This window comes from Canis aureus, chromosome 36, assembly GCF_053574225.1.
Source record: "Canis aureus isolate CA01 chromosome 36, VMU_Caureus_v.1.0, whole genome shotgun sequence".
Lineage (NCBI taxonomy): Eukaryota > Metazoa > Chordata > Mammalia > Carnivora > Canidae > Canis > Canis aureus.
The window spans coordinates 4,812,134-4,836,424 of NC_135646.1; the positions used below are offsets into that span (position 1 = coordinate 4,812,134).

General features: G+C 55.0%; 1 protein-coding gene and 1 pseudogene across 4 annotated transcripts; one reads left to right on the forward strand and one right to left on the reverse strand.

The window, feature by feature from the left end:
• Window positions 1–4,939: 4,939 nt before the first annotated feature.
• STK11IP (serine/threonine kinase 11 interacting protein) lies at window positions 4,940–20,586 on the reverse strand. Of its 4 annotated transcripts, none has more exons than XM_077884716.1 (25): window positions 20,492–20,586; window positions 20,238–20,323; window positions 17,328–17,533; window positions 17,076–17,150; window positions 16,725–16,820; window positions 16,246–16,353; window positions 16,059–16,130; window positions 14,673–14,799; window positions 14,320–14,423; window positions 14,100–14,216; window positions 13,853–13,894; window positions 13,515–13,661; window positions 13,242–13,326; window positions 12,336–12,665; window positions 11,957–12,162; window positions 11,504–11,620; window positions 11,234–11,411; window positions 8,686–8,916; window positions 8,465–8,568; window positions 7,487–7,584; window positions 7,216–7,394; window positions 6,908–7,076; window positions 6,632–6,702; window positions 5,914–6,161; window positions 4,940–5,332 (listed from the first exon to the last, which is right to left on the reverse strand). In XM_077884716.1, exons 2-25 carry the CDS (start codon window positions 20,296–20,298, stop codon window positions 5,183–5,185), a joined length of 3,321 nt encoding a protein of 1,106 aa, XP_077740842.1. In that variant the 5' UTR covers window positions 20,299–20,323; window positions 20,492–20,586; the 3' UTR covers window positions 4,940–5,182. The 4 variants fall into 4 exon arrangements, with proteins under 4 accessions (XP_077740842.1, XP_077740843.1, XP_077740844.1 ...); XM_077884717.1 differs by having other exon boundaries at window positions 14,100–14,195; window positions 20,492–20,584; XM_077884718.1 differs by having other exon boundaries at window positions 6,908–6,989; window positions 20,492–20,573.
• A 1,879-nt stretch (window positions 20,587–22,465) lies between these two features.
• On the forward strand, window positions 22,466–22,967 carry LOC144305813 (ATP synthase F(0) complex subunit C1, mitochondrial pseudogene; annotated as a pseudogene).
• The last annotated feature ends 1,324 nt before the right edge of the window (window positions 22,968–24,291 follow it).

The window sequence follows — 24,291 nt, forward strand, 5'->3', positions numbered from 1 at the left end:
TGAATAAATAAATAAAATCTTTTAAAAAAAAAAGAAAATTTAAGAAAGAATAACAAATAAAAATACATTTAAAAATATATCATTCAAAAAAAATAAAAATAAAATAAAAATATATCATTCAATTGTGTCCACTGACACCCTACAGCCTCATCTGAATTTTTAATTATTATTTTTGAATCAAAAGATGTTCGGGGGCTTAGGAATCTTTTTAAAACAAAAGTAACAGAGCCTCAATACCATCCCTGACTCCTGCGCTCTTCTCATCTTGTTCCCCCACCACCAATTTGTTTGTCTCTCTGGAACTCACTTATACAAACACAAGCAAACACGAGTGTATCCCATCCTACCTTATTTCTACAGAAAAAGGTGGCAGAGGGCTGTCACAGTTTCAGGGAGTGAATCCTTTCTCCCCACTGCCTCAGGCCTGCATGCCTCAGGCCTGCACTGCCAGCAAGCCCAAGGCCAGACAGCCGATCAATAAGCACTTGCTGGGGGAGGGGGGAAGGCCAGAGTGAGTGGACCAGTCAATCCCTGGGGCCGGCCCAGGGTGTGAGAGGCAAGTGCTCGCGGGCGGACATCTGTGCACAAGCGTCAGTAGCAAAGCAGTCCCAGGGCGAGGCAGGGCGTCAGAAGCAGGTGCATCCTGGCACCTGGTGAGGTGCAGAGCTAAGGCCAGACGCTTCCAGGGGCGGCAATGGCCTCACCCTTGGCCGCTACCCTGGGGGCCAATACCAGCCCTTGTCTTCCAGGTCACCAAGGAAAGAGCACCCACAGGACAAGGGGTGCAGAGGACTCTGTCACACTGTTAAAGCCGCCTGCAGAGAATTAAAGCACCAAGAAATGGAGGGAGCTCCTCAATGGCTCCAGCCTCACGTCTCTGCAAATCATCCTAAAAGGACTGCAGGGAGCCTGCTTCTCCCTCTGCCATGTCTCTCATGAATAAATAAAATCTTTAAAAAAAAAAAAAAGGACTCCAGGGGAGGCTGCCCTACCTGGACCAGGACCCAGTGGGCCTTCCGGGGGAGGCGCCTGTAAGTGGGCCTGGCCCCTCTGAAAGGGAGCTCTGGGCCGGGGGCTGCGCAAGGTACTTCTCAGGGCCAGTCCCGGCTTGTCTGCAGAGTGTGCGGGAGCGCGGACGAGGAAGGGGGTGTGCGCACCGCCTGCAAAGTGGACTAGTATTTTTGGGAGGTTTTAATTTGCTTCAATTAAAAATTCAGGCCAGCTCTGAGCAAACAGAAGTAGGTGAACTTATTTTCTGAACCTCTGCACCAATATTTCTGGGCCCTCCACCCTAGCCAGCACTTCCCGACTGGCCAGTTCCAAGATGCACACGGCTTCCTCCCCGCTCTCCAGCTAGAGGGACCAGGGTCCTGCTGGGGGAGGGAGAGAGAGACCCCATCTGGCTCCACAACACGGGAGAAGCCCCCTCTCTGGGACCTCAACACCAGTCTTCCGGGTCTGCATCATTTCCATACACAGAAGGCTCCTTCCTCAACCTCAGTGGCTCCATATCTTGGGATCAAAGGACTGTAGGAAACACTTGGGAAAAGGAGATGCTGGCACCACCGTCCCCTCCCAGCAGCCCTGGCCCAGAGAAGGTAGTTGCTTTCTTGGGAGGAGTTTATGAGCCACTGGAGAAACCCTCCTGCCCTGACACAGACTCCAGCAGGCTCTGCAGTAGAACCTGTGTCCTATCAATCTCTGTCAAGTGAAGGAATAAATAAACTCACCCGTTCAATGTACTCATGAATGGCTACGTACTGAGCGTGTTTCAGGACAGGAACAATGCTGACCCACACGAGGGTCAGAAAAGGCAGGCCTGGGACGCCTGGGCGGCTCAGTTGGTTAAGCATCTGACTTCAGCTCAGGTAACAATCTTGGGGCCCTGGGAGCAAGCCCCACGGCGGGCTCCCCACTCAGCATGGAGTCGGCTTGTCCCTGGCCCTTTGCCCCTCCCCCACGTCGTGCACACATGCTCACCATCTTTCTACAATAAATAAAATCTTAAAAAAAAAAAAAAAAAAAAAAGGCAGGGGACTCTTACCAATATCAGCTCCTTCTCGTCCTCAGAATCCAGGGCCTTCTCTATTGTACTTTTGCTCTTTTGTGAGTTAGGGCAGGAAGCTGAGTGACCGTCCTCCAGTGACAATGATTACTTCCCATGCGATTCCATATTCTGGGGCCCCAGGGTTTGCAGAAGGCTGGCTGGGTCACAGGAAGAAGTGGGCCCCAGGAGCCTAAGTCTTCTCTGGCCTACCCGACCCTAGGCCCCACCATGGACTTCCCCAAAATAGCTTTTTTTTTTTTTTTTTAAGACTTTACTCATTTATTTATGAGAGACAGAGAAAGATAGGCAGAGACACAGGCAGAGGGAGAAGCAGGCTCTATGCACGGAGCCCAACGCGGGACTCGATCCCAGGTACCCAGGATCATGCCCCCGGGCTGAAGGCGGCGCCAAACCACTGGGCCATCGGGGTTGCCCCCCAAAATGGCTTTATAGTGAGGCTTGACCAAGTCTCCAGAGCACATCTCCCCCATGAGCCCTAAGTCAAAGGCCTTCTAGTGGGGAGAAAGGAGTAACCCCAAGAAACCACACACACACCTTGCCCTCCAGGTCCACACCTTACAAACCCTCCTACGTTGACCAATGATAATAGGAATTCCAGGAACATGGCAGTCCTCCAAATTCAGGTATGCAAAAATGACTTTTTTCTTGATACCCCAACTATATCCTTATTGTTATTATCCTCGTAATGAGCTCCCATCTCTAACCAACAGAGAAGTTAATCTGGTAACATTCAAGTCAAACTAGCTTAATCACTGATTTCAATTCAATCTATTCAAGTCTGACTTGGTCACATCCCCATTTGGGGGCTGGGCTTATACCACCCTCCTGCTGCGCTCCAGCAAGGACTGCCCGAGGGGCAAGCTCGCTAGCACACTCTCAGCTGACTTCCATGTGACTCCAGGGGCCCATAGGGTCCTCTGGACTCCCTTCCTTTTCCATTCAAGAGAAATCTGGGCAACTAACCTGCTGAGACCTTAAAGACCGTCTCCATGTGCCCTGGTGGCATAGGGAGCATCTGACATGTCATCGTCCTCCCTAATTCCAAACACAGGGCTACGCACAGGCCCTGCACTTGGAAGTGCCCAGTGTTAGAAGGAATTGTTCCTACCCTGCTCCTAATGCCTTTTTCTAAAAACTCTCCTCACAGGATGCCTGGGTGGCTCAGTGGTTGAGCATCTGCCTTTGGCTCAGGGTGTGATCCCAGTCCGGCATCAGGCTCTCCACAGGGAGCCTGCTTCTCCCTCTGCCTGCATCTCTGCCTCTCTCTCTGTCTCTCAGGAATAAACAAAACCTTTAAAAAAAAATAAGAGTCAAAAAAATAACTCTCCCCTCATCCCACTGCAGAGCTCTTTATACCCTTTTATGACCCTTTCAAATTTCTTACCACTTAGTCCTTCCACTTAACGCCTGAAGATTGGCATCTTTGTTCTCTGCTGTTCAGCCGGAAGGGCTGAAAATCCCCCATGGATCAATACTTCACCTAACATCTCATGACATGACTTCAGATACGTACGGTCCATCCGGCTCGCCTGTACTGGACAAGTGCAGGATTGTGCAGGGCAGGGGGGGCCGAGGTCCCACCCCGTGAGCGGGGATGGGCATGGAGGCCCTTTAACGGCAGGGAAGGGGAGGCCGTGGGGCTCTGTGGTTTGCTGAATGCCAGGCCGTGAGGTCATATGATCCTGGACACATCAGGTCTCCTCCCTTTACTGACGTGACCTTGAACGAGTCACTTAATTCCTCTAAGCCCACTTCCTGTAACAAGAAGCCACCCACTTCCCAGACCCCCGTGAGGAGCAGATACCATCACTAGGCACTTGGCTCAGCGCCCGGCATGTCACTGCTCCATAGACGAGAGCCACCCCACAACCACACAGCAGACTCAGCAAGAGCCCAGCTTCTGGGCCGAAGGGCAGCTGGGCTGGAGCCTCCAATGCTCCGAGCCCGAGCCTTCCTCCCAGGGCCTCTGCACAGACACGTGGGGGCCACTTGTCCTGCTGTGTCCATTTTCAGATGCAAAGATCAAATCCCAAGTCACACTGGCTCAAGTTAGAGTGGGGATTTATGTAGTTGGGACCCTTTCTGCGGCTCATTATTTGGTTCCAATTAGCGTAAGCAAGAGAGAGAGAGAGAGAGAGAGAGAGAGAGAGAGAGAGAAGAAACGGGAAGGGACCTCCTTTAGTTCACATAACCTGAAGTTCCAGGGACTGCCTGCAGGCACAGCTGGTCCAGGGACCCCGGAGAGACCAGCAGGACACGGCCCTGCGTGCTCCTACTCCCGCCTCCACCTCTCTACACGGCTCCGCTCTCAGGAAAGCTCCCCCCTCGTGGCCCACAGCTCCAGGCTTACCCTCTCAGCACCCCTCACGGGGAAAGTGAGCCTCTTTCTTGGGTGCTCCAGCAGCCACACCGAGCACGTGAGCCCCTCTGGACAGATCACTGTGGCTGCGGGGACAGAGGTGAAGGTGAAGGACCAGGCTGCATGAGGAGGGGGCAAGCGCTCCCTCCACAGCCCATGTCCACCCGCCTCCTCCCCAGACACCCCTCACCCCCAGCGCCCACTGCCCACACCGGAGATACTCATTATTTCCCAGCTGTAAATTGAGACCTAGAACCAAACTGGCCCCATTTGTTGGGCAGTGATATCCACATCGGGCCCCCTAACAGGCTTGGCTCGCTGAGGCCTGGTACCCACGGGTCAGGGGTCCTACTTGCTCCCCTCAGCTGGGGCAGAGGGGGCTCCCTGGATAGACAAGGCTGAGGCTGCTTGGGCTGCCCCCTGCAGGGGGAGCTGTGGGCGGGGTGCTGTGTGTTAGAAGAGCTGAAGGAGCAGCAGGCTGCAGAGTGACACATGGATGTACCCCCGTGGCATCCGGAATGGAAGCAATTTTATTGATACCTGAGACAAAGTGCAAGAGAAACATTCCTACCAACCACGGAGCCTGCCCCTTGGGGCCAACCGGGCCAAGCGACTCCTCTCACCCTGCCCGTGTGCCCTGGGTCACCGGGGCCTCACTGACGAGCCCCCAAGGCTGCCAAAGTCCGCAGAAGGGGTCCGAGGAGGGAGCATCTGCAGCCACGGCTCCCGAGGCAGGCGGGGTGGGCACAGAAGCCTCACCGGTCAAGATCTAGAGTCTCTTGGGTCACAGTCCGGAGTCCGATGGAAAACAACTCCTCCCAGGGCTCCCGGATCCAGGCCAGCAGTGCCGTCAGTTGCTCTGGACACACGACACGAAGCGCCCAGAAACTCTCCAGCCGGGACACCTGGCAGAGCGGGCGTGGTGAGCTGAGGCTAGGGGGCCCTTCCTGCCCCCGAGCCTGTCAGTCCTCAGAAAACCCGACTTGGAGCTGCTTAATCAGAACACCTACTGAAAGAACCCCCACGGCTTCAGTCTTGTTTCGTTAAACCACTGCCCACTCCCAGCCCTGTTTTCCAGAACTTACGTTCTGGAGTCAATTCCAAGGATGCAGTTCAATTCCTGGATCTACCCTTTGTGACCCAGACACACTGGTTAATTGCCTCTGAGCCTCAGTTTCTCCATCCGTCCTAAGCCTAACGACAGCACCTCTTCCCACGGAAGCTGGGAAGATCAGAGGGCTGGCTCCCTCTGAACAAATGCGGACTCCAAGCAGCAGCCAGTGCGTCACGAAAGGTGTCCCTCAACACAAGGCAGGATCCAGGCCCGGAAGCTTCCGCCCCGGAGCTTCCGCCCCCACTGCCAGCCCCGACCCTCTCTACCTGCTGCTCATCCAAACCCAGCGAGCCCCCAGCTCCTTGTGCCCTGCTTCTCCGTGTTCCCCCCACCACGACTGCTCCCCACTCCCCACATCTCTCTCTCACACACCTCATCGTAGAAGACCAGCTTCAGGTCCCCTGGGGCCGTACGATAGAGCAGCACCGAGCTCAAGCTGCTGAGGGGCCACTGCTCCCTGATGCGCACAGAAGGGCCCAGCCCCAAGGGCAGGGACTGCTCAGAGGCTTCACCAGATGCTGCTGGAAGAGCGGGCTCCACCTGGGACCCCACAAGATCCTCCTCTAACAGGTACAGTGTGGACAGAGTCATCATCAGGGACACAGGGCAGGCCTCGGAGCCTAGAGGAAAAGAGGGCGAGGCCCAGAGTAGGAAGCCACAGAGGAGCCCAGAGCCCTGGGGCGGCATCCCGGGACCAGGGCAGGAGCAAACCGCATGCTGCCAAGGTGGTCACTGGGCAGCCTGTGCCCCTGGAGGCCACAGCTCTCCCTTTTCCAAACTCCAGGCATCTCTAGCCTCCAAAACCTCGAAGACCCAAGACAAAGGGAACCCTACAGCCTCCCGGCCTCCTCTGACCTTTTTCTCTCCAGGTAAAAGAGGGGCAGATGGAGAGGGGCAGGCCCAGCCAATCTGCTCCACTCACAGAAAGCCTGTACCCCGAAGCAACTGAGGACCCAGGAAACCTCCCGGCCCCACTCAGAGAGGCCAGGAGGATGTGGCTGTGAGAGGATGTCCAGATTCTAGAAACTGTACACAGCGGCCCTGGGGGGCCTGCCAGGGGCCAGGGCAGGACAGGGTACAGGAGCCTCACCTTCCACCAGGAACACCCGAAGGTAGAAGAACAGGGGAGGCCTGGAGGAAGAGTCTCTCTCCAGCAACGGCCTGGGGGCGGGGGGGAAGGACTGGTCAGCCAGGGGGTAGGAAATGCTGAGGGGGGCAGGGAGGAGCAACCAGGGCGGGGTCACGTGTGAGGACAGGCGGCCACCCAGGTGCTCAGGGCCCAGCCGTGGCTGCGGCCTGTAGAGAGGCCTGCACTCCGAGCAGCTGTGTGGGCACCAACTGCAGCCTCGACCTCCTATCCACTCACCAGAGGCGGTGCTTCGGGGTCACCTCCTCCTCTGTGGCCCTGACACCGCTCCTCCAGCTGGGGGGCAGAGCCTGCAAGACATCTGGACAGAGCCAGCCAGGGACGGGGAGCTTCAGACGCTCCCTCTCCTCTATCCCAACCTCTCCACCTCTCAAGACCTTTCGTTCTCCTGATTTATAGAGATCAGAAACTTCTACAAGGGACAAGCCTTATCACCTGTCTGTCTCCACTGCGGCTCCCAGACATGGGCAGCCGTGACCCCTCGGCCCCCACCCGCCCGCCCTGCGCCTCCCTTCCCCCTCTTTTACCGGTGAGCTCATCCAGAAAGGCCCGGCAACGCTTGGCATCTCGGGGCAGCAGGATGCAGCTGCCTGCACCGGCAGCCCACTCCAGCCGCAGACTCTGTCCCGCCAGCCCCAGTTCGATGCCACTCAGGTCGTGCAGGGGCACGGCCAGGGCTGGCTGCAACCAGCTGGCTGGAGGCCCACTGTGGAGAGGGAGGGCCGGAGTGGTGGCAACAGGTGAGCGGAGCGAGACCCACGGGGAGCCCTGCCCCGTCCCGTGGCCCTGCTCGCTCACCATATCTCCCCCGTCACTTTCAGCACGTAAAGCCTGTGGTCAGACACCACCACCAGGCACACAGACTCCCCAGAGTGGCCGGCCAGCACCAGCGGCACCTAAGGGGGAGAGGAAGGTGAGGAGAGAGGGGACCCGGGAGCCGGCTGCCGGGCTGAGAGCACAGTCCCCGCGGCCCTCCCCTCCTCCCCGCATCCGGACCTGCAGTCGGCTCACAGGGAACCCGCCGCCTAGCATCGTGCCACTCCGACCCACTCTCCACATTCCCCTGCCTCTGGGGCTCCCGCGGCCCTCGGGATCAGCTCCAAACTCCTTGGCAGACACTTGAGGCTGCCCCCAACCGGCCCTGCCTGCCTCTTCAGCCTTGTCTCAGGGCACCTGCCCCCACCCCACCTCCTGCTGCCCCCAGAGCAACAGGTTCCCCACTAGCCAGCTCCTCTCAGGCCCCACACATGCGCTGCTTCCTCTCCCTGCTCCCCTCCAACCCATCCTTCGACACCTGGATCCCATCGCACATCTGCTCCCCTCAAAGGGGAGGCACTGTCCCTCAGGCTGGGTCCAACGCCTCAGCCTGATTCCAGCACTTTCATCTCTCACAGTCATGGGGTTCTTCACACCAGAGTAGAAGACAGATGGCAAGACTGATTTACTCTGAATCCTTAGTGTCTCGCAAATGCTAGGTGCCCACAGAGACACCAATAACGTTGTCACTTCTAACAGTGACGGGAGGCCCCACGTGAGGGCCTGGCACTGAGCTAGGCAGCTGCCAGACGCCGGTGCGCAGATACCACTGCACCCTGTAAGGCAGGCAGTGCCATCCCTGGTGTAGACTGGCAACAGCAGACTTAGGTACCAAAGGAACGTGTCCAGAGCCACTGCAAGTGACCTCTAGAGTTGAAACCAGGAGCTTCTCGAGCCACTTTCTGACACGGCCTGCTACGGCAGAAACAGTGGGCACTCTGGTGAGCTAGGGGCAAAGACCTTGATGCAGCACTGGAACTCCTCCTGGGCATCGGTGAACACCTCGACATCCAGGAAGAGCCGGAGCCGGTGGTCCACAGAGCGGAGGCCATGGCGCTCAGGGGCTAGGGGCAAGCAGCGGGCCGTCAGGCAGCCCCGGCTACCACAGCACCAGCTCACCTCCCTGGCTGGCCTCCTCCGGCCCCCAGATACCACCTCTGTCTCATTTCACCTCTACTCACGGGGACTGAGGCTCCAACTGTGGCGATCCTGGGAGACCGGTGCTGGGGACGGGGCCCTGTCAGCCCTGCTGCCGGGGTCACTGTGCCCCGGAGGGTCGGGGACGGCGCTGACCGTCTGCGAGGGCGCTGGCGACTGTTCTCCCTGCCCAGGCTCCCTGCTGGTGGCTCCCAGAGACAGAGCCAGGAGAACCACATGATCACTACCGCAGTGTGGACACACAGCTGGAGATTCTGCAGGGATGAGCACCATCCCTGTGAGCACCCCCACAGAAGGCCACAGTCCCCCCCCCAAGCTCATAAACACTGCCCGCCCCCTCCTGGACTCACCTTGGCTGCATACACTCCCTGCCATTCCCACCCGCCCCACCTCCTCTGCAGGCCTGCTAACCCACCGCTCTCCAACCCAGTGAGGGAGGAACCAACCCAGACCATGGCCCACAACCTCCTCAAAATAACACCCCACCTTCTGATTTCAGGCCTTTGCAAAGAGGACCAACCTCAGCCAGGCCCTGCGCTGGCCCCTCCCACAGCCTCGGGCTGTCATGTGCTCTGAGGTTCCACCAGCGACATCTGAAAGCCCCAAATCAACAGATCGGGAAGGCAGGGAGCCAGGTGTGGGTCCAATTCCAGGCTCTGTCACTTACTGGTGTCAGCTATCCAATTACAAGTCACCTAAGCTCTCGGAGCCTAGCTCCTCCTCTGGAATGGAGTGATGCCAGTGCCTGTCCTATGGGGTGGTCAGGATGGGTGAACGGTCAGGTAAAGAATAAAGGATGGGCGGGGGGCAGGTGGATCGGCAGTGAGAACAAACATTCTTTGAGCAGCTACAGCAGGCACACGCGGGACCCTTTGACAATAGAATCAAAACTCTCTGGGTCCCAATGTGCAAATGAGGAAAACAACCGTCAAAAAACTAACACAACCTAGGGCACATGGGAGGCTCAGTGAGTTGAGCAGATGGCTCTTGGTTCTGGCTCATCTGCAGTCATGACCTTGGGGTCATAGGATCAGCCCTCCATCAGGCCCTTCGCCCAGCAGGGAGTCTGCTTGAGACTCCTTCCCTCTCCTTCCCACTCTGCTCCCTGCTCATGCACACCTGCTCTCCTACTCTCTCAAAATAAATTAAAAAAAAAAAAAAAAACCTGGAGCACCTGGGTGGCTGTCAGTTAAGTGTCTGCCTTTGGCTCAGGTCATGATCTCCGGGTCCTGGGATCGAGCCTAGCGTCTGGCTCCCTGCTCAGCTAGGAGTCTGCTTGTCCCTCTCCCACTGCCCCTCACCCTGCTTGTGCTCTCACTCTCCTTAATACATAAAATCTTAAAGAAAAAAAAAATCGACACCTCCTACCCTCGACTGTCCAGTTGAGGCTAGCAGCGGCAGCTACCATTTACACAGGACCTTTGTTTTGTGCTGATACTGTGCCTGGTGTCCTTTTATCACATTTAAATCTCCTAACGAGGGATCCCTGGGTGGCTCAGCGGTTTAGCACCTGCCTTCAGCCCAGGGTATGATCCTGGAGTCCTGGGATGGAGTCCCACATCGGGCTCCCTGCATGGAGCCTGCTTCTCCCTCTGCCTGTGTCTCTGCCTCTTTCTCCCTCTGTGTCTCTCATGAATAAATAAAACCTTTTAAAAAATAAATAAATAAATCTCCTAACAGTATGGAGGGCAAGTTCACTCTCTTCTCTATTCAGATGAGGTAACCGAGGCTCAAACAGAAGAACATAGCACAGGGGAACATTCAATAATAATGACCCCCGAAAGTTCAGAACTCAGGGGCCACATGACCCCACGCGGTACAGGGAGGTCTTGGAGGGGATGGGGCTGTTTCCACCGCACACCTGGTGCCACCGCAGAGGTTCAGGGTGGGGGATGGAGAGGGGCCTATTTGCTCAAAATTTTCGTCCTGTCCAGCTGCTGCCAAGCAGCCAAACCAGCTAGTAAGTCACACGTTTCAACACAGACAGCATCAAGAATATCTCTTTTCTGTTTTACATCTACAAAGACGTTGCTTCCTGACTGATCCATGGTAGAAAACTCTCTCGCTTTAAGGAAGAGCATGTGAAGAGATGCCATGAGGCACCCCTCGATCTCAAGTAGCCAACAAGGTCAGTCCAGGCAGGACAACCTCAGCCAACCTCCAAAACATCTTATTCAACAGCCAAACATGCTCTGGGGACAGCACTACACCCACGCTGTGGTGAGGGCTAAGGAGCTTTTATGAAGTTTCTAAGTATCAGCCCAGAAAAAGTGGAAAAAGCCTGCAAGTTATGAAAAAATAGTGAGTACGTTTCAACAATTACGGAGATTGCGTTTCCTGACTTTTAGAGAGAAAAAAAGGATAAAATTTCTTCTTTCACTTGGATTTTTTTTTTTTTTTTTAATGTATCCGGCAGACAGTTTCATTTCTCCTCCAGACAGAAGAACTGGTGCCCACTCCTTCCTTCCCGGGGGCTCCCCCTCCACATTCCCTTCCTCGAAGCCACGGTCTCTGAAACGGGTGAGGGGGGGAGGCTTGTGTGCAGGAAGGTCAAGGGCAAGGTACGTGTACCTGTCTCCTGGAACAGAGGCCTCCAGCCTTCCTCACTGTCCAACCCCAACCTGGGCTCCTCTGGCTTGAACTCCTGGCCACAGCGGAGACACTGGAGTCTGCCCCGCAGCGGGTCTCTTGCTTCCCCAAGCTGACGCTGAGCCGTGGTGGCTGCTGGGGTCAACACAGCAAGCAGCTCCTGAAACAGGGTGGGCCGGAAGAGGCTGTGAGCAACGGCCCTCGGCCTTCCAGTCTTCCCCCAGCCTCCTGGGCCTCACTTGAGGCGGTTACCTGGAGAGCTGCATGGGCGTCGGGCTCTAGCACCACATAGCGACGCAGCTGCCGGTCAGGGCAAATGTAGGAGAAACGAAGAACGAGGACAGGGGCCCCAGGGAGGGGATCTGAGCCCTGCACACACAGAGGGGGACCAGGCAGGAAACAGAAGGGAGAGATTGGAGGCATCTGGGTTATACTGACAGCGTGCAAGAAAATCAGCTCCGGACGTCGTGAAAATGTGCCTGCTGACATCCACACTCTAGCTCAGCGGCCCAACCCCTCAGTCCAGCCTTCCAGGCCGTCTGGGGCCACGTCTTGGACCCCACAGCTCTGCTGCGCTGCTCCAAGTGTCCATGAGAGGCTGGGGAGACTCGCCACTCGGTGCCTGGCACCTAGCACCCAGCTGTCCCAGTCGGATCCTGCAGGGAGCCCAGCACCCTTGCCAGGACCCCGGACACCGCCGCTCACCTCGAGCGCTGCCCGCCTCTCGGTCTGAGGCTCAGGCTCCACCTCAGCCGTTTCCAGGCTCTGGAGCTCAAGGCGGGCCAGGGTCTGAGCTGCTTGGAGTTCCACCTCAAATAGGTGGCTGGAGGTGACCCGGAGAAAGCATTCCCTGCCCCGCACACCGTCCGGCCCCTCCAGGGGACACACCAACATGGGGCGACACAGCTCCACTGCGGAGACCAGGAGAGCAATCCTGTGAGAGGGACAGGTCTCCGCAACTTCTGGCCCTCCCTCCAGAAGGGGTCAACCCCCACCAAGCCTGGTCTTCCCAACTCTCCCAGATGTACCAGCAGCACCTGGCCCAGTCTCCCTGGCAGCTGCCAAGCGAGCGCTCACCGCTCACCTTCCACTTCATCGGGCTCCTGCTCCTCCTCGTCCTCCTTTCCTTCTTCCTCTTTCCCCTGCTCCTCCAGCCCCCCTTCCTCCTGGAGCTCCGGCTCTGGCCTGACCTCCTCCGCCGTTTCCTGCGGGGACTCCTTCTCTGGGGGCGGAGGTCCGGGCACAGACCCTGGGCTCAGGGGCAGCGTGCTGAGGGCAGGGGTCTTGGAGGACGTAGCCACAACAGGGGTCCCAGACGCCCCCAGGTGATTCCTGTACTGCAGCCAGTCACAGCCGAACCGTTCCCGGAAGCTGTTTAAGAGTTCCAGCTCCCGGTGCTGCTGCACAAACCGCCCTGGGCCAGTGGGGAGCGGACCGCTTAGTGAGCCTGCAGCCTCCCCATGACCCCCAACGACCCCAGCCTCTCTTCCCACTGCTCCTCGAGGTGAAGTGATGTAATGGGGGGATCACAGGGAGACCAAAGGCTGCTCCTCAGCAGCGTGTCCCAAAGCGTGCCCCAGGGAACACCGTGCTCAGGGCTGGTGGGAACCATGCAGTACATGCTGCTGAGGAAGGGATTCGGGATACCTGGGAGTGTACAGGGGTCCTGGGATGTCCCGGAGGGAGCACGCCTAGTTAACGCTGGTCAGCCCAGCTTTCATCAAGTGACCCTTCCACATGCCCCACAATTCACGTTCCTTGAAAAACCCTTTGGAAAATGCTGCCCAGGGGCAGTCTCTTCTTTCCTTTTTTTTTTTTTTTTTTTTAGTCTCTTCTTTCCTTAAACTAGAAGGACTGAGGCCCTCTATAGCGCCCTGCTCCACTGCAGCGCTCAGAGACTGGTGCAGGACAGAGGGCAGGACTGACGCAGGACGAGGGCAGGACAGAGGGCAGGACGGAGGGCAGGGCAGCCGGGCCACAGCACACTTACCAGCCGGGGAGGGATCCAGAGTCCGGGGCTCTGGGTCTGTATCACTGGGTTCTGAGATACTTGCCCGCCTCACACGGACCCGGCTCTGAAGGTGGACACGGGACCAACGCTCTCTGAGAGCCAGGGCCCCCCACCCCGCCGTCCATCGCCACACACCCACCCTTACCCAGAAAAACCCCCACAGGCAAGGAGGTGGCCTCTCTCTTCCCAGCCCATCCATAACCCAGGACCCCCATAAAAGGCCCCAACCCCAGGCACAGAGACGCTCTTTACCTTGACCTTCCGGTGAGGCGGCTGGGCCACAATGCCCCCAGAGGAGATGCTGTCACTCAGGTCAGGGCCACCTGAGGTTTCGACAGTACTCCCAGCTGGCCCATGCAGAGGTGTGGCCGAGGAGCCAAGCCCCGAGGACGTGGAGGTCTGGCGTGTGACAACAGGAAGGAGGGTGAGGTGGGAGCCAGAGGTGCACCTCTGCCCACTGGGCGAGCCAACGGAGGGGCCTACTGTGTAGCTGCCCAGAAGGAACCCCTACCCAGGGGCCCCCTCCCCTTTCCTGTCCTCCCAAGTGGATTCGGATGGCCTCCTCCTGCCGGTGCTCCCAGCACACTAACCTGAAAGTCGGTCACTGACAAGACTTTCCCATCAAGGAGGAACTAAGCAAAGACAGGGGGGAGGGGCCGTGTTGGTGGTGCAATGCCTGCTGCCCACCCAGGGGGCCCTGCCGGCCATGCAGGGACCCATGGGCTCAGCTAGGGGCCCAGGGCCGAGGCCTCCCTCCCCTGGGATCGGGTGGTGAGAGGATGGGGAGGAGGACAGGCAGGAAAGGGAGAGCAGAGTGGGCAGGAGAAGACTGCTCACGCCAGTTGCAGCATCCCTGGCCCGGGGTGACAAGTACTGGGCGGTGGCCGCTCGGTGCGCAGGGTGGAACCACAAAGGGTTCCCTTCCAGGTAGAGCTGACGGGCAGGAAGAGGAGACTGAGACGGGCCTCAGGCCTCCCTGTGTGAGGAAGGGCACGAACCCAACCAGCCTGGGAGGGAGGGAGAGGCGCAAAGCTGGCTGCCAGCTCGGAGCGCTCACCTTGCGGAGCTCAGCCAGCAGCCACAGTGGCGCCAGCTCCCGGTGTCCTTCTAGTAGGTTGTATGCCAAGTCCAAGTGCCGAAGGTTCTTCAGCTGCTCCAGGCCTGGGGCAGAGGCGAGAAGGGAGGAAGGACGTGTTGCAGGGGGAGGCAGGGTGCTGGGGGAGCATAGAGCAGAAAGACGAGCCTGGGCACCCCAGACCTACCCACAGGCCCACATTAGGCTCTGGATGCACACGGGACCCAGGGACCCAGGCCACCCTGAGTCTCACACCGCCCCTACACCCCTACATGTTTGCCCCACCCTCCCCCACTCCCCAGCCCTCCACCTTCCTCCCCATGCTCTGCACTCACCCTGCAGGCTCCGGAGTTCATTGCCTCGCAGTATCAGGGTCCCCAGAGCCACCCCCGAGGGTCCCACTCTCGGCACTAAACGCAGGTGGTTATAAGAGATGTCCAGATGGTAGAGCTCAGACAAGTCCTGAGAAGGAGTGGTGATGAAGGTTCTCTCCTTGACCAGACCCTAGCTGGGCTCCTCTGAGCCTTCTCTTCGAGTAGGCCTCAACCCTGTTCTATAAAGACTGCACACTTGCACCACAAATGAGTTCTCGGGTCCTCCACCCCACCCCCTACCAACGTTAACAGGGCTGAACAAATACCAGCATAGTTCCTAATAGCTCAAGGTCACATCCTTGGGAAGACAACTCCAGCTCCCTTACCTTCCCTCCTAGGAAAACCCAAGGCTGCCAGGAGAATTTAGTTTGGTCCAATCAACAGCTGAAGACAGAGCCCCTGTCTCCCAGCCTAGGTGGGAAGGTAGGCGGCCAACTCCGGCAAGCCTGAACCCCGACAGATTTCACGTGGACCAACAACCCCCCTTCCTGCTTTTTGTAAATTTCCACTTCCTTGACTTCAGAGGAAACAGACTAGTTTGGTCAAGGAGAGATTCTGCTCAAGCCTCTGCCTTCTCCCTCACTCTCCCTTTAAAATGCCCAGTAATCTCTGCACAAATCAAATTTAAGTTCAGTTCATGCTGAAGTTTATCTCAAATTAGAATGTTTTACTACTGATTACACAGCATGATAGCTTATTACCACCGCAGTGGTGTATTATGGATTAAAATCTGTCCTCACCACATTAACTACTGTCTAACTTTTTTTTTTAATTTTTTCATTCATGAGAGGGAGAGAGAGAGAGAGAGAGAGGCAGAGACACAGGCAGAGGGAGAAGCAAGCTCCACGCATGGAGCCCGACGTGGGACTCGATCCCAGGTCTCCAGGATCACACCCTGGGCTGAAGGCAGGCACTAAACTACTGAGCCACCCGGGGATCCCCTACTGTCCAATTTTGTCTCTGAGCATGAGACTTGGGAGAAGCTTCTCCACCATCATCCCCAAGCTACCTTTCCTGAGCTAGATGCAGGGCTATGTAACATCACACAACCTCCCGGAGCACTTTAATACTATAAAAGCAGGTCCTCCTATGATTTCTGCTTGACAAATTAAGAAACTTGAAGGCTGGTTATCCCAAGTCACACAAGGATTAGGAGCTGAGATCTGAACACTGGCTTCTCCTATGCCACGGCCTGAATTCCCAAAGAGTACTGCCTCCAGGGTGAGCCCAACCTGGGGGATGGTGTGGGACAGGAGTAAGGTGGGAGCAAAACCCGGCCAGGAGAGTCGGAGCAGAATGATCACAGACCCACGTGGTGCCAGCCCCAAGCAGCCTGCTCAGACTCACCATCAGGAAGCCCTCGCAATCCTGGACTTGATTGTGACTCAGATTCAGGAAGCGGAGAGCTGACAAGAGACGCTGGGGGGAGAGGGGGGAGCAGCAAAGAATCAGACACCTTCAGGCAGCCAGCTGGCCCTCCTCCCTAAGGGCCCTCCCTCTTTCCCCCAAGCCCCCTTCCCTCGGAGGCACTCACCAGGGAGCTGTCTAAGGAAGTCAGTGCATTGTAGCTGAAGTTGGCAGAGACCAGAGCCAGCCAGGGCAGGGCAGAGCAGAGGTCACCGCCGCAGGCTGAGAGGAGTTCCTGAGACAGGGTGCTCCATTACATCCGCTGTCCCCTCCTCCCTGCTCCAAGGCCATGCTGTCCCCTAGCCATTCACTTGTTCTTTATATACTAAGCTTGGTCTGGAGAGATGGATGGACAACAAGCCCAGGGCCCTGCCCCCAGGAGTTTGTTGTGGAAGAATGGGGACCTGGACATGAGAATACTGAGTACAAGACGGGAGGTGGGACCATCAACACCCATAGGAACATGGTGCTGCCACGGGAGCACAGCAGAGGGGCAAGGACACTGTCCGCAGGGAAGCGGGGAAGGCTGCGAAGAAGGGGAACAGCAGAGCTTGGTTCTCTGTGTCCCCAGAACAGGGATCCAGGCCCAGCCCTTATCTTCCTTACCTCTAGGGCCTGGATGCTCCTGCTGCAAATCAGGGTCTCCAGCTGCGAGTAGATGCCACAGAGGCCCCGGAGGCAGTGAAGAGGGACACCTCGGAGCTGAGGTGGAGGAAGGGAGGGAGGCTGGGAGACACTTTCACAAAAGGCAGAGGCTTCATCCCACTTCCCTCTTTTTACAGGGAGGGAAAAGGTGACAAATCCAACTATGGTTCAGGGAAGCATTAAATGCACGAGATGAATGGTGCGTCACGCTCAGGCCTGGCCTGCCCACCAAAGGGGGCCGTCTCTTTCCCCATTCCCAAAAGGTTGCCTCAAATTGGGTTTTGTGTGCCAGCATCCCCCAACACACCGTACCTCCAGCTGCCGAAGGGACTTGAAGGGAAAAATCTTGATGGGCCCTGGAAGCCCAGAACCAGGGACGTGTACCAGCTAAAAGAAAACACTTCTGTCACCGAGGCCAGCACAACTCCCCTTCCTGGGCCCCTCCTCCTCCACACAGGCACCTACAGCTCCCACATCTTCTGGATCTGGGCCCTGCAGACTTCATGTGCCCAGGCCCCCTGCCCCCACACCCCCAAGCATCCTACTCCATTCCCAGCGCAGGACCTTGAGTGAAAGAGTTTTCTGCAGCACATCGAAGAGGAACTGAAGCTGGAGGATGACAGGGGAGTCGGCGGGGTGAGAGGGCAGAGCCACAAAGCCTGTCTGGCCAGGGCTCCATGGCTCCAGGTGCAACTCAAATACATGGTTCAGCTGCTGCAGGGTGGCAGTCAACAGGCTCAGCGTGCTACAGCCAGACAGGACCACGTCGCCTGCAGGGAAAGGGGCAGACAGGGAGGAGGACATAACAAAGGGCTCTTTCCCTTTATTCTGAGACTCTGTGACCACAGGATACACCCAGTCCCCTCCACATTGTAGATCTTCCACTGCCAGGGTCATCCCATCTCCTCCCGGCTCACAAGTCTTGGGCAGCTCCCCTCTGTCTCCACAAAAAGTCTTAACTCTCCAGCCTGATGATATGACTTTGCATTCACTACATCCAACCAACTTTTCCAAATTTTCTTTCACCATCTGCTCAAGAGAGTCTGGTCTACTCAAAGAGCTGGGAATACAGTCAATTTGATTCACAGAGGCCTTATTTCTGACACATTCTGCCCAGCTTGAGTGGGAAGAGACCAAGAGACCACTTGAGGAGGAAGAGACCTTCCTCCTCTAGGCAAGCACTGCTGCCCTTTTACACTATCATCACTCACTTTACATAAAAGCCAGTTGAGCGTTTCATCTTTTTTTTTTTTAAGTAAACTCTACACACAATATAGGGCTCAAACCCACAACCCCCGAGATTAAGAGTCACATGCTCCACTGCTGATCCGGCCAGACGGCCCATATCTTTGATCTTTACTTCTTTTTCTGATTGCAAGAGTAACACGAGCACTTAGAGAAACTTTCAAACCATCCCAAAATGCATGCCAGAGAAAAAATAACCGCTCATTATAAAATGGGTATTATTCTCAATCTCCATGTTAAAACAGCTCTCTCTAATGAGATTGTCATCCTTGAGGACATCTTTCATTCACCTTGGTATCCATCACTGCACCTTCAAAAGTACAACCACGAGGTAGGCAGGGAGAAATATTTTTCTACTTTAAAAACAAAAACAAAAACATGATAGAGTTGAAAGATGTTGCAGAAATATTACAGAGAGATAACCTAGATTCCTCACCTGGTTTCCACTAACGTTTACATTTTATGTAGATGTGGTACAATATCAAAGTCAGCAATCTGATGCTGCTACGCACATACAGTTCTATGCCACTTTTGTTGTTTGGTATGGATCCCTGTAACCAACATCACAACCAAGATACAAAACTATTCCATTCCATCACCATAAAAATCCCTCTCTTGCCATCTCTTATAGTCAGACAGACAGACACACACACACACACACCAATCATCCCTAACCCCTGGAGCACCAGGCCAGATTGGTGCCAAACAAACTGGTAAATCCTGCAACGTTACATGAAAGACGTTCCAGGTACTGGACACCAGGGACAGATGTGGACAGGGTTCAAAGACTCTTCCCACCCTCAAAGAGCCTCCTGGCGTGGAAGAGATAATAAAACATGTATACAGTTAGCAAAACAAGCCAGAGGGGCACCTGGGTGGCTCAGTGGTTGAGCATCTGCCTTTGGCTCAGGTCATGACCCCAGGGTTCCAGGACCAAGTCCTGCATCGGGCTCCCCACAGGGAGCCTGCTTCTCCCTCTGCCTGTGTCTCTGCCTCTCTCTCTGTGTCTCTCATGAACAAATAAATAAAATCTTTGGCGGGGAGGTGGGGGGGGGGGGGCAAACCAGAAAGTACAACTGCTCTAAAGAGAGATTCCACAGACCCCACCAACGGGAGTACTGGGTACAACGTGTGGGGAGGCAGCTAACAGGAATCAGGTGGGAGGCCGCAGACCACTCCATTACCTCATTTAAACGTCACCGAATGTCCTGAAGAGAAGCACCACTGACCACCTCTTAAAGAGATGGAAACCGGGGTCTTGGAGAACAATACTCAGTAAGATTGAGATTATAATCTTACTCAGTAAGATTATGGTAGCAAGTTGCTACTTCTGTCTTATCTCAAAGCCAAGCTTTAAAAAAGTAAAAAATGAATCTTTTTTAAAAAGCCAAAGCTTGGGGATCCCTGGGTGGCGCAGCGGTTTAGCGCCTGCCTTTGGCCCAGGGCGCGATCCTGGAGACCCGGGATCGAATCCCACGTCGGGCTCCCGGTGCATGGAGCCTGCTTCTCCCTCTGCCTATGTCTTTGCCTCTCTCTCTCTCTCTCTCTCTGTGTGTGTAACTATCATAAATAAATTAAAAAAAAAAAAAAAAGCCAAAGCTTGTTCTATCACACTAACGTCAACCACAGTGACCAACCAGCGTGGCTCCGCCGCGCCCAGCACCGAGACAACTTGGAGAAACCACAGCTACCAGGGTCCAGCCTCTACTCATTCCGCAAACACCGCCCCAAATGCTCTCTGGGGATTAACATTAAACCCCACAACCACCTTTTGAGTCTAAGTGCGATCGTTATGCCGTTTCCCCGCCGAGGAAGACTGAAGCTCAGAAAACTTAACAACGTCACCACGTTTGAAAGAGTCGGGCTCCCGACCCCGGTGAATCTGACTCCCTAACCTCGTGCACTGAGCGCCCTGCCCCGCAGCAGTGGTGATGCCTGGCCCTGGTCTCCAGAGACCCGCAGCCAAGTAAAGCTCGCTGTTCTCTGGAAGCATCAGAGGGTGCGGCACCGGAGCGGGGTCCCGAAGGACGGCTGGTGTGCAGCGTCACTCACCGGAGAATATACTCCGGAACCGTAAAAAAAAAAAAAAAAAAAAAAAAATGCATAGACGCCCGAACCGTCGTGACCTTGAAGAGCTGTAAGTCCACGATTCCCAAGACGGGGGCGCCCCTGGAAGGCAGGGCGCGCCCGCACCGCGCTCCAGCCCCAGCTCGCCGGGGACGCACTCACCCGACTCCCGCAGCAGCCCCGCGAGCCGCCACACCAGGGAGTCCCGCTGGGCCGTCGTCATGGCCACGGGACGCCGGGGGCGGGGCCTGGGAAAAGAGGAAGCGGAAGAGCCTCAGGTGGCTGGTCGTACCAAAAGCCCAGGGTGTCCGCGCAAACCGAGGCCTCGCGCGGAGAAAGAAGCAAGAAAGAAAGCGGGGAAGAGCGTCCCCCCGGGTTCCCTTTCGAGAAGCGAAGGCCAGGACACCCGGACCGACCTCCCGGGCGCTCCTCCCACCAGTTGTGCAGCCCGGCGCCTATCAATAAGGGCGGAAGTCCCGCCCCGGAAGGAAGGAGGGCCGGCGGGACGGCCGGAAAGCGCGCCTGCGCCGCCGGAAGCCACGCCCCAAGTCGTGCGGACGCGCCTGACGGGGGCGGTCCCTCCGCCATCGCACCGGCCCGCAGCGGGGCCCCGCCGTCCAAGCCCCGCCCCCAGCCCCAGCCACGCCCCCGCCGTCCAAGCCACGCCCCCAGCCCCAGCCACGCCCCCGCCGTCCAAGCCACGCCCCCGCCCCAGCTCCCGGACTGGGGGTCTTTTAACGGAACTGGCTTCTCAAGGAGAATTGGGTTTTGTGGGGGTTTTTTTATTTTTTTAAGATTTTATTTATTTATTCATAGACACAGAGAGAGAGGCAGAGGGAGAAGCAGGCTCCACGCAGGGAGCCCGACGCGGGCCTCGATCCGGGGTCTCCAGGATCAGGCCCTGGGCTGCAGGCGGCGCTAGACCGCTGGGGCCACCCGGGCTGCCTGTGGTTTTTTTTTTTTTTTTTTTTTTTTTTTTTTTTGGTTTTTGTTTTAAAGATTGTATTTATTTATTCATCAGAGACACAGAGAGGCAGAGGGAGAGGCAGGCCCCCCGCGGGGACAGTCCATCAGATGCCGCTTGAGGGTGCAATACAGTCTTTATCTCAAGTTGCAGAACTGGAAGGATCTTTTCTTTTTTTTTTTTTTTTTCCTAAAGGCAAAATAATGTGAAACTGCAGGCAGTTGGCGCCCCCGACCACACAGCCGCGCGCCGGTGGCCGCTGTGTGATGGAGCCAGAGCGGAGGGGGCTCAGCTGAGAGCAAGCGCGAGGGCCTGGACCGCTAATCCCAGGGCAGCAGGACGGCCAGTCCCTGCTTCTGGGTCACCCGGACTAAGGAGCAGGGTGTCTGTGCCGTCACTGCCAACGGGCCCTCCTAGGGGAGAAGGGGCAGATTGTCTGGAGATCCCGGACACTCTCTGGTCTCCGCAGCCCGCAGACTCTCAGAATTGCTCCACTCCTATGCATGGCCTCTGTAGCCAGATTCGCTCTACTGTCGCTTTGCTTCCCAGAAATGTGAAAAGTGGAACAAAGAGAGCAGCAAGGAAAGCTGCAAACTCTGGGAGAGGAAAAACATCTCCCAGAGAAGCAGCCCCAGGAGACCAAGCAGTCCTAGTTTCCAGGCCCTCTTGCGGGGCCCACTCCCCCTTCTGCCTTCAGGCTGCAGAGGAGGCCTTGGCCACCTTCCAAAGAATTCCCACCCAACTTTTTTTGTTGTTGTTTGCCTCAAAAAGTACAGAGTGTACCTCTGTAAATTGTTACCATAAGAACCTCGACTAAGACAAAAACTTTTCTTGAAAACTGAAGTCTGAAATGGAAAAATAAAAAATCCCATTCACAGAAACAAAGTGTGTATATAGATACTTGGAACATTTTTAGAAATATGCCAGAAATATGTGAAGAAAACCAGAGAACTTTAAGGACATTAAAAATGACCTAAATGAATGAAAAGTCAACATGTTCCTGATGAGATTTGACATTATAAGGATGTCAGTTTAATGCGATTTTCATCAAAATCCCAATGGGGAGCTTTTGGAACTTGACAAGTTGATTATGAAATTCTTCTGGAAGACTCACATAAGCACAGCCAAAACATTTTGAGGAAAAAAAAAAAAAAAAATAAGAGGCACTAATAGGGGGCCTTGCCCTAACAGTAGCAAAATGTCCTGTAAAGAAAGCAGCAGGAAGGGGCACCTGGTGGTTTAGTTGATTAAGTGTCTGCCTTTGGCTCAGGTCATAATCCTGGGGTCCTGGGATGGAGGCCCATATAGGGCTCTCTGCTCAGCAGGGAGCCCACTTCTCCCTCTGCCCCTCTCCCTGTTCATGTTTGCGCTCTCTCTCTCTCTCTCTCTCTCTCTCTGAAATAAACTCTTTAAAAAATTAAAAATGGAGACGTAGAGCTAAAGCCGGGAGACTGAGAAAATGCAGACCACCGGGGCATTACTCATTCCTCTGGCTCTCATCCGCTGCTGTACCAGGAATCTAATCAGGCCTTTGCCTCCTTCTTGAGTAGGCCAGAGATCCCATCTAAACAGCCATCCTACAGCAGCTCCCCACTCCAGGTGGCCCGACGGGAGTTTCAGACCAGTGTTGTCTCCGGGGACATTGACACAGCAGCCAAGTTTATTGGCGCTGGGGCTGCCACAGTTGGTGTGGCTGGTTCAGGGGCTGGTATTGGGACAGTGTTTGGCAGCTTGATCATTGGCTATGCCAGGAACCCGTCTCTCAAGCAGCAGCTCTTCTCCTATGCCATTCTGGGCTTTGCCCTGTCTGAGGCCATGGGGCTCTTCTGTTTGATGGTCGCCTTCCTCATCCTCTTCACCATGTGAAGCTCTGTGAGGGTCACCTACCCATCCCTGCTGCTTCGACTTTAGTCCATGCCTGGTGCTGGAATGTGTTAAGCTTTACCATTAAACACAATGTTTCTCTAAAAAAAATTTTTTTTTAATTTAAAAATTAAAAATTAAGAATTTAGGGACACCTGGGTGGCTTAACAGTTATGCGTCTGCCCTCAGCCCAGGGCCTGATCCTAGAGACCCGGGATGGAGTCCCACATTGGGCTCCCTGCGTGGAGCCTACTTCTCCCTCTGCCTGCATCTCTGCCTCTCTCTCTCCTTGTATCTCTCACGAATAAATAAAATCTTTTTAAAATTTTATTTAATTTAAAAATTTGTTTAAAAAAGAAAGGAAGCAACAGTAACCAAAGCAGCATGATACTGACAAAGAGGCAGACAAAAATGGGTAGATCGATTGAGCAGGAATAACCATGATTACATGGATTTTTTTTTTTTTTTGCTATATGTGATAAATTAATGATCTAACTAATAAGTTGTTCAATAGCTTGAGGACAATGAGCTGTCCAACCAGAGAAAGGGAAGTTTCTTCTCTCCTGGCATGCACATTAAGTTCCAAAAGGATTAAACAGTTAGACAGGGGTACCTGGGTGGCTCCATCGGTTGAGTGTCCAACTCTTGCTTTCACCTCGGGTCATGGTTTTAGGATTCTGAGATCAAGCCCCACATCAGGCTCCAAGCTCAGTGCAGAGTCTGCTTGAGATTCTCTTTCTCTCTCTGCCCCTTCTCCCACTCCCTCTCACTCACTCTCTCTTAAAAAAATAATTAAAAAGTTAAGTTAAAAAAATTAAATCTAATGACTCTTTAAAGTTTGAAGTACAGGGATGCCTGGGTGGCTCAGTGGTGAAGTGTCTGCCTTTGGCTCAGGTCATGATCCCGGGGTCCAGGGATTGAATCCTGCATCAGGTTCCCCATGGGGAGCCTGCTTCTTCTGCCTATGTCTCTGCCTCTCTGTGTGTCTCTCATAAATAAATTTTAAAATCTTTAAAAATAAAGTTTGAAGTTCAAAATCACTACTTAAACAGATAATATCTGTGTTAAAAAGGCATGCAATGCATTTCAAAAAAAACTCTTTAGAAAGTCACACATATCACCTACTATCACATAATTTTATAATACCGTGAATGAAATAGTGTTTCTCAAAGAAATGCTGTGATATCATGCTCTTAACTTATAAACAGTCTTCAGAGTTTTATTCCTCAAGAATAACACTCCTCCTAAAATCAGAAATGCTCAGCTGCACCTTCCAGGCATATGACTAAAATCTCCCTGGATCTGGTACTGGGAAGGTACAGCTTAGCCACCTCAGGTTTCATTGCCGTGTTAATTTTCATGAGAGAAGTGAATGGTAAGCAGCTGCCA

Bases quoted from the DNA above. Each gene is read 5' to 3' on its own strand.
- STK11IP (XM_077884716.1), bottom strand. From the start codon at position 20,298: ATGACGACGGCCCAGCGGGACTCCCTGGTGTGGCGGCTCGCGGGGCTG. The intron at 14,800-16,058 runs GTGAGTCTGAGC...ACTCCTTCTCAG, and splicing joins ATTGCGAGGGCTTCCTGATG to GACTTGTCTGAGCTCTACCA. The intron at 8,569-8,685 runs GTGAGTAGAGGT...GCTTGCCCCTAG, and splicing joins CAGTTGGAGCCTCAGTCCCC to CCCCTGAGCGCCATGGCCTC.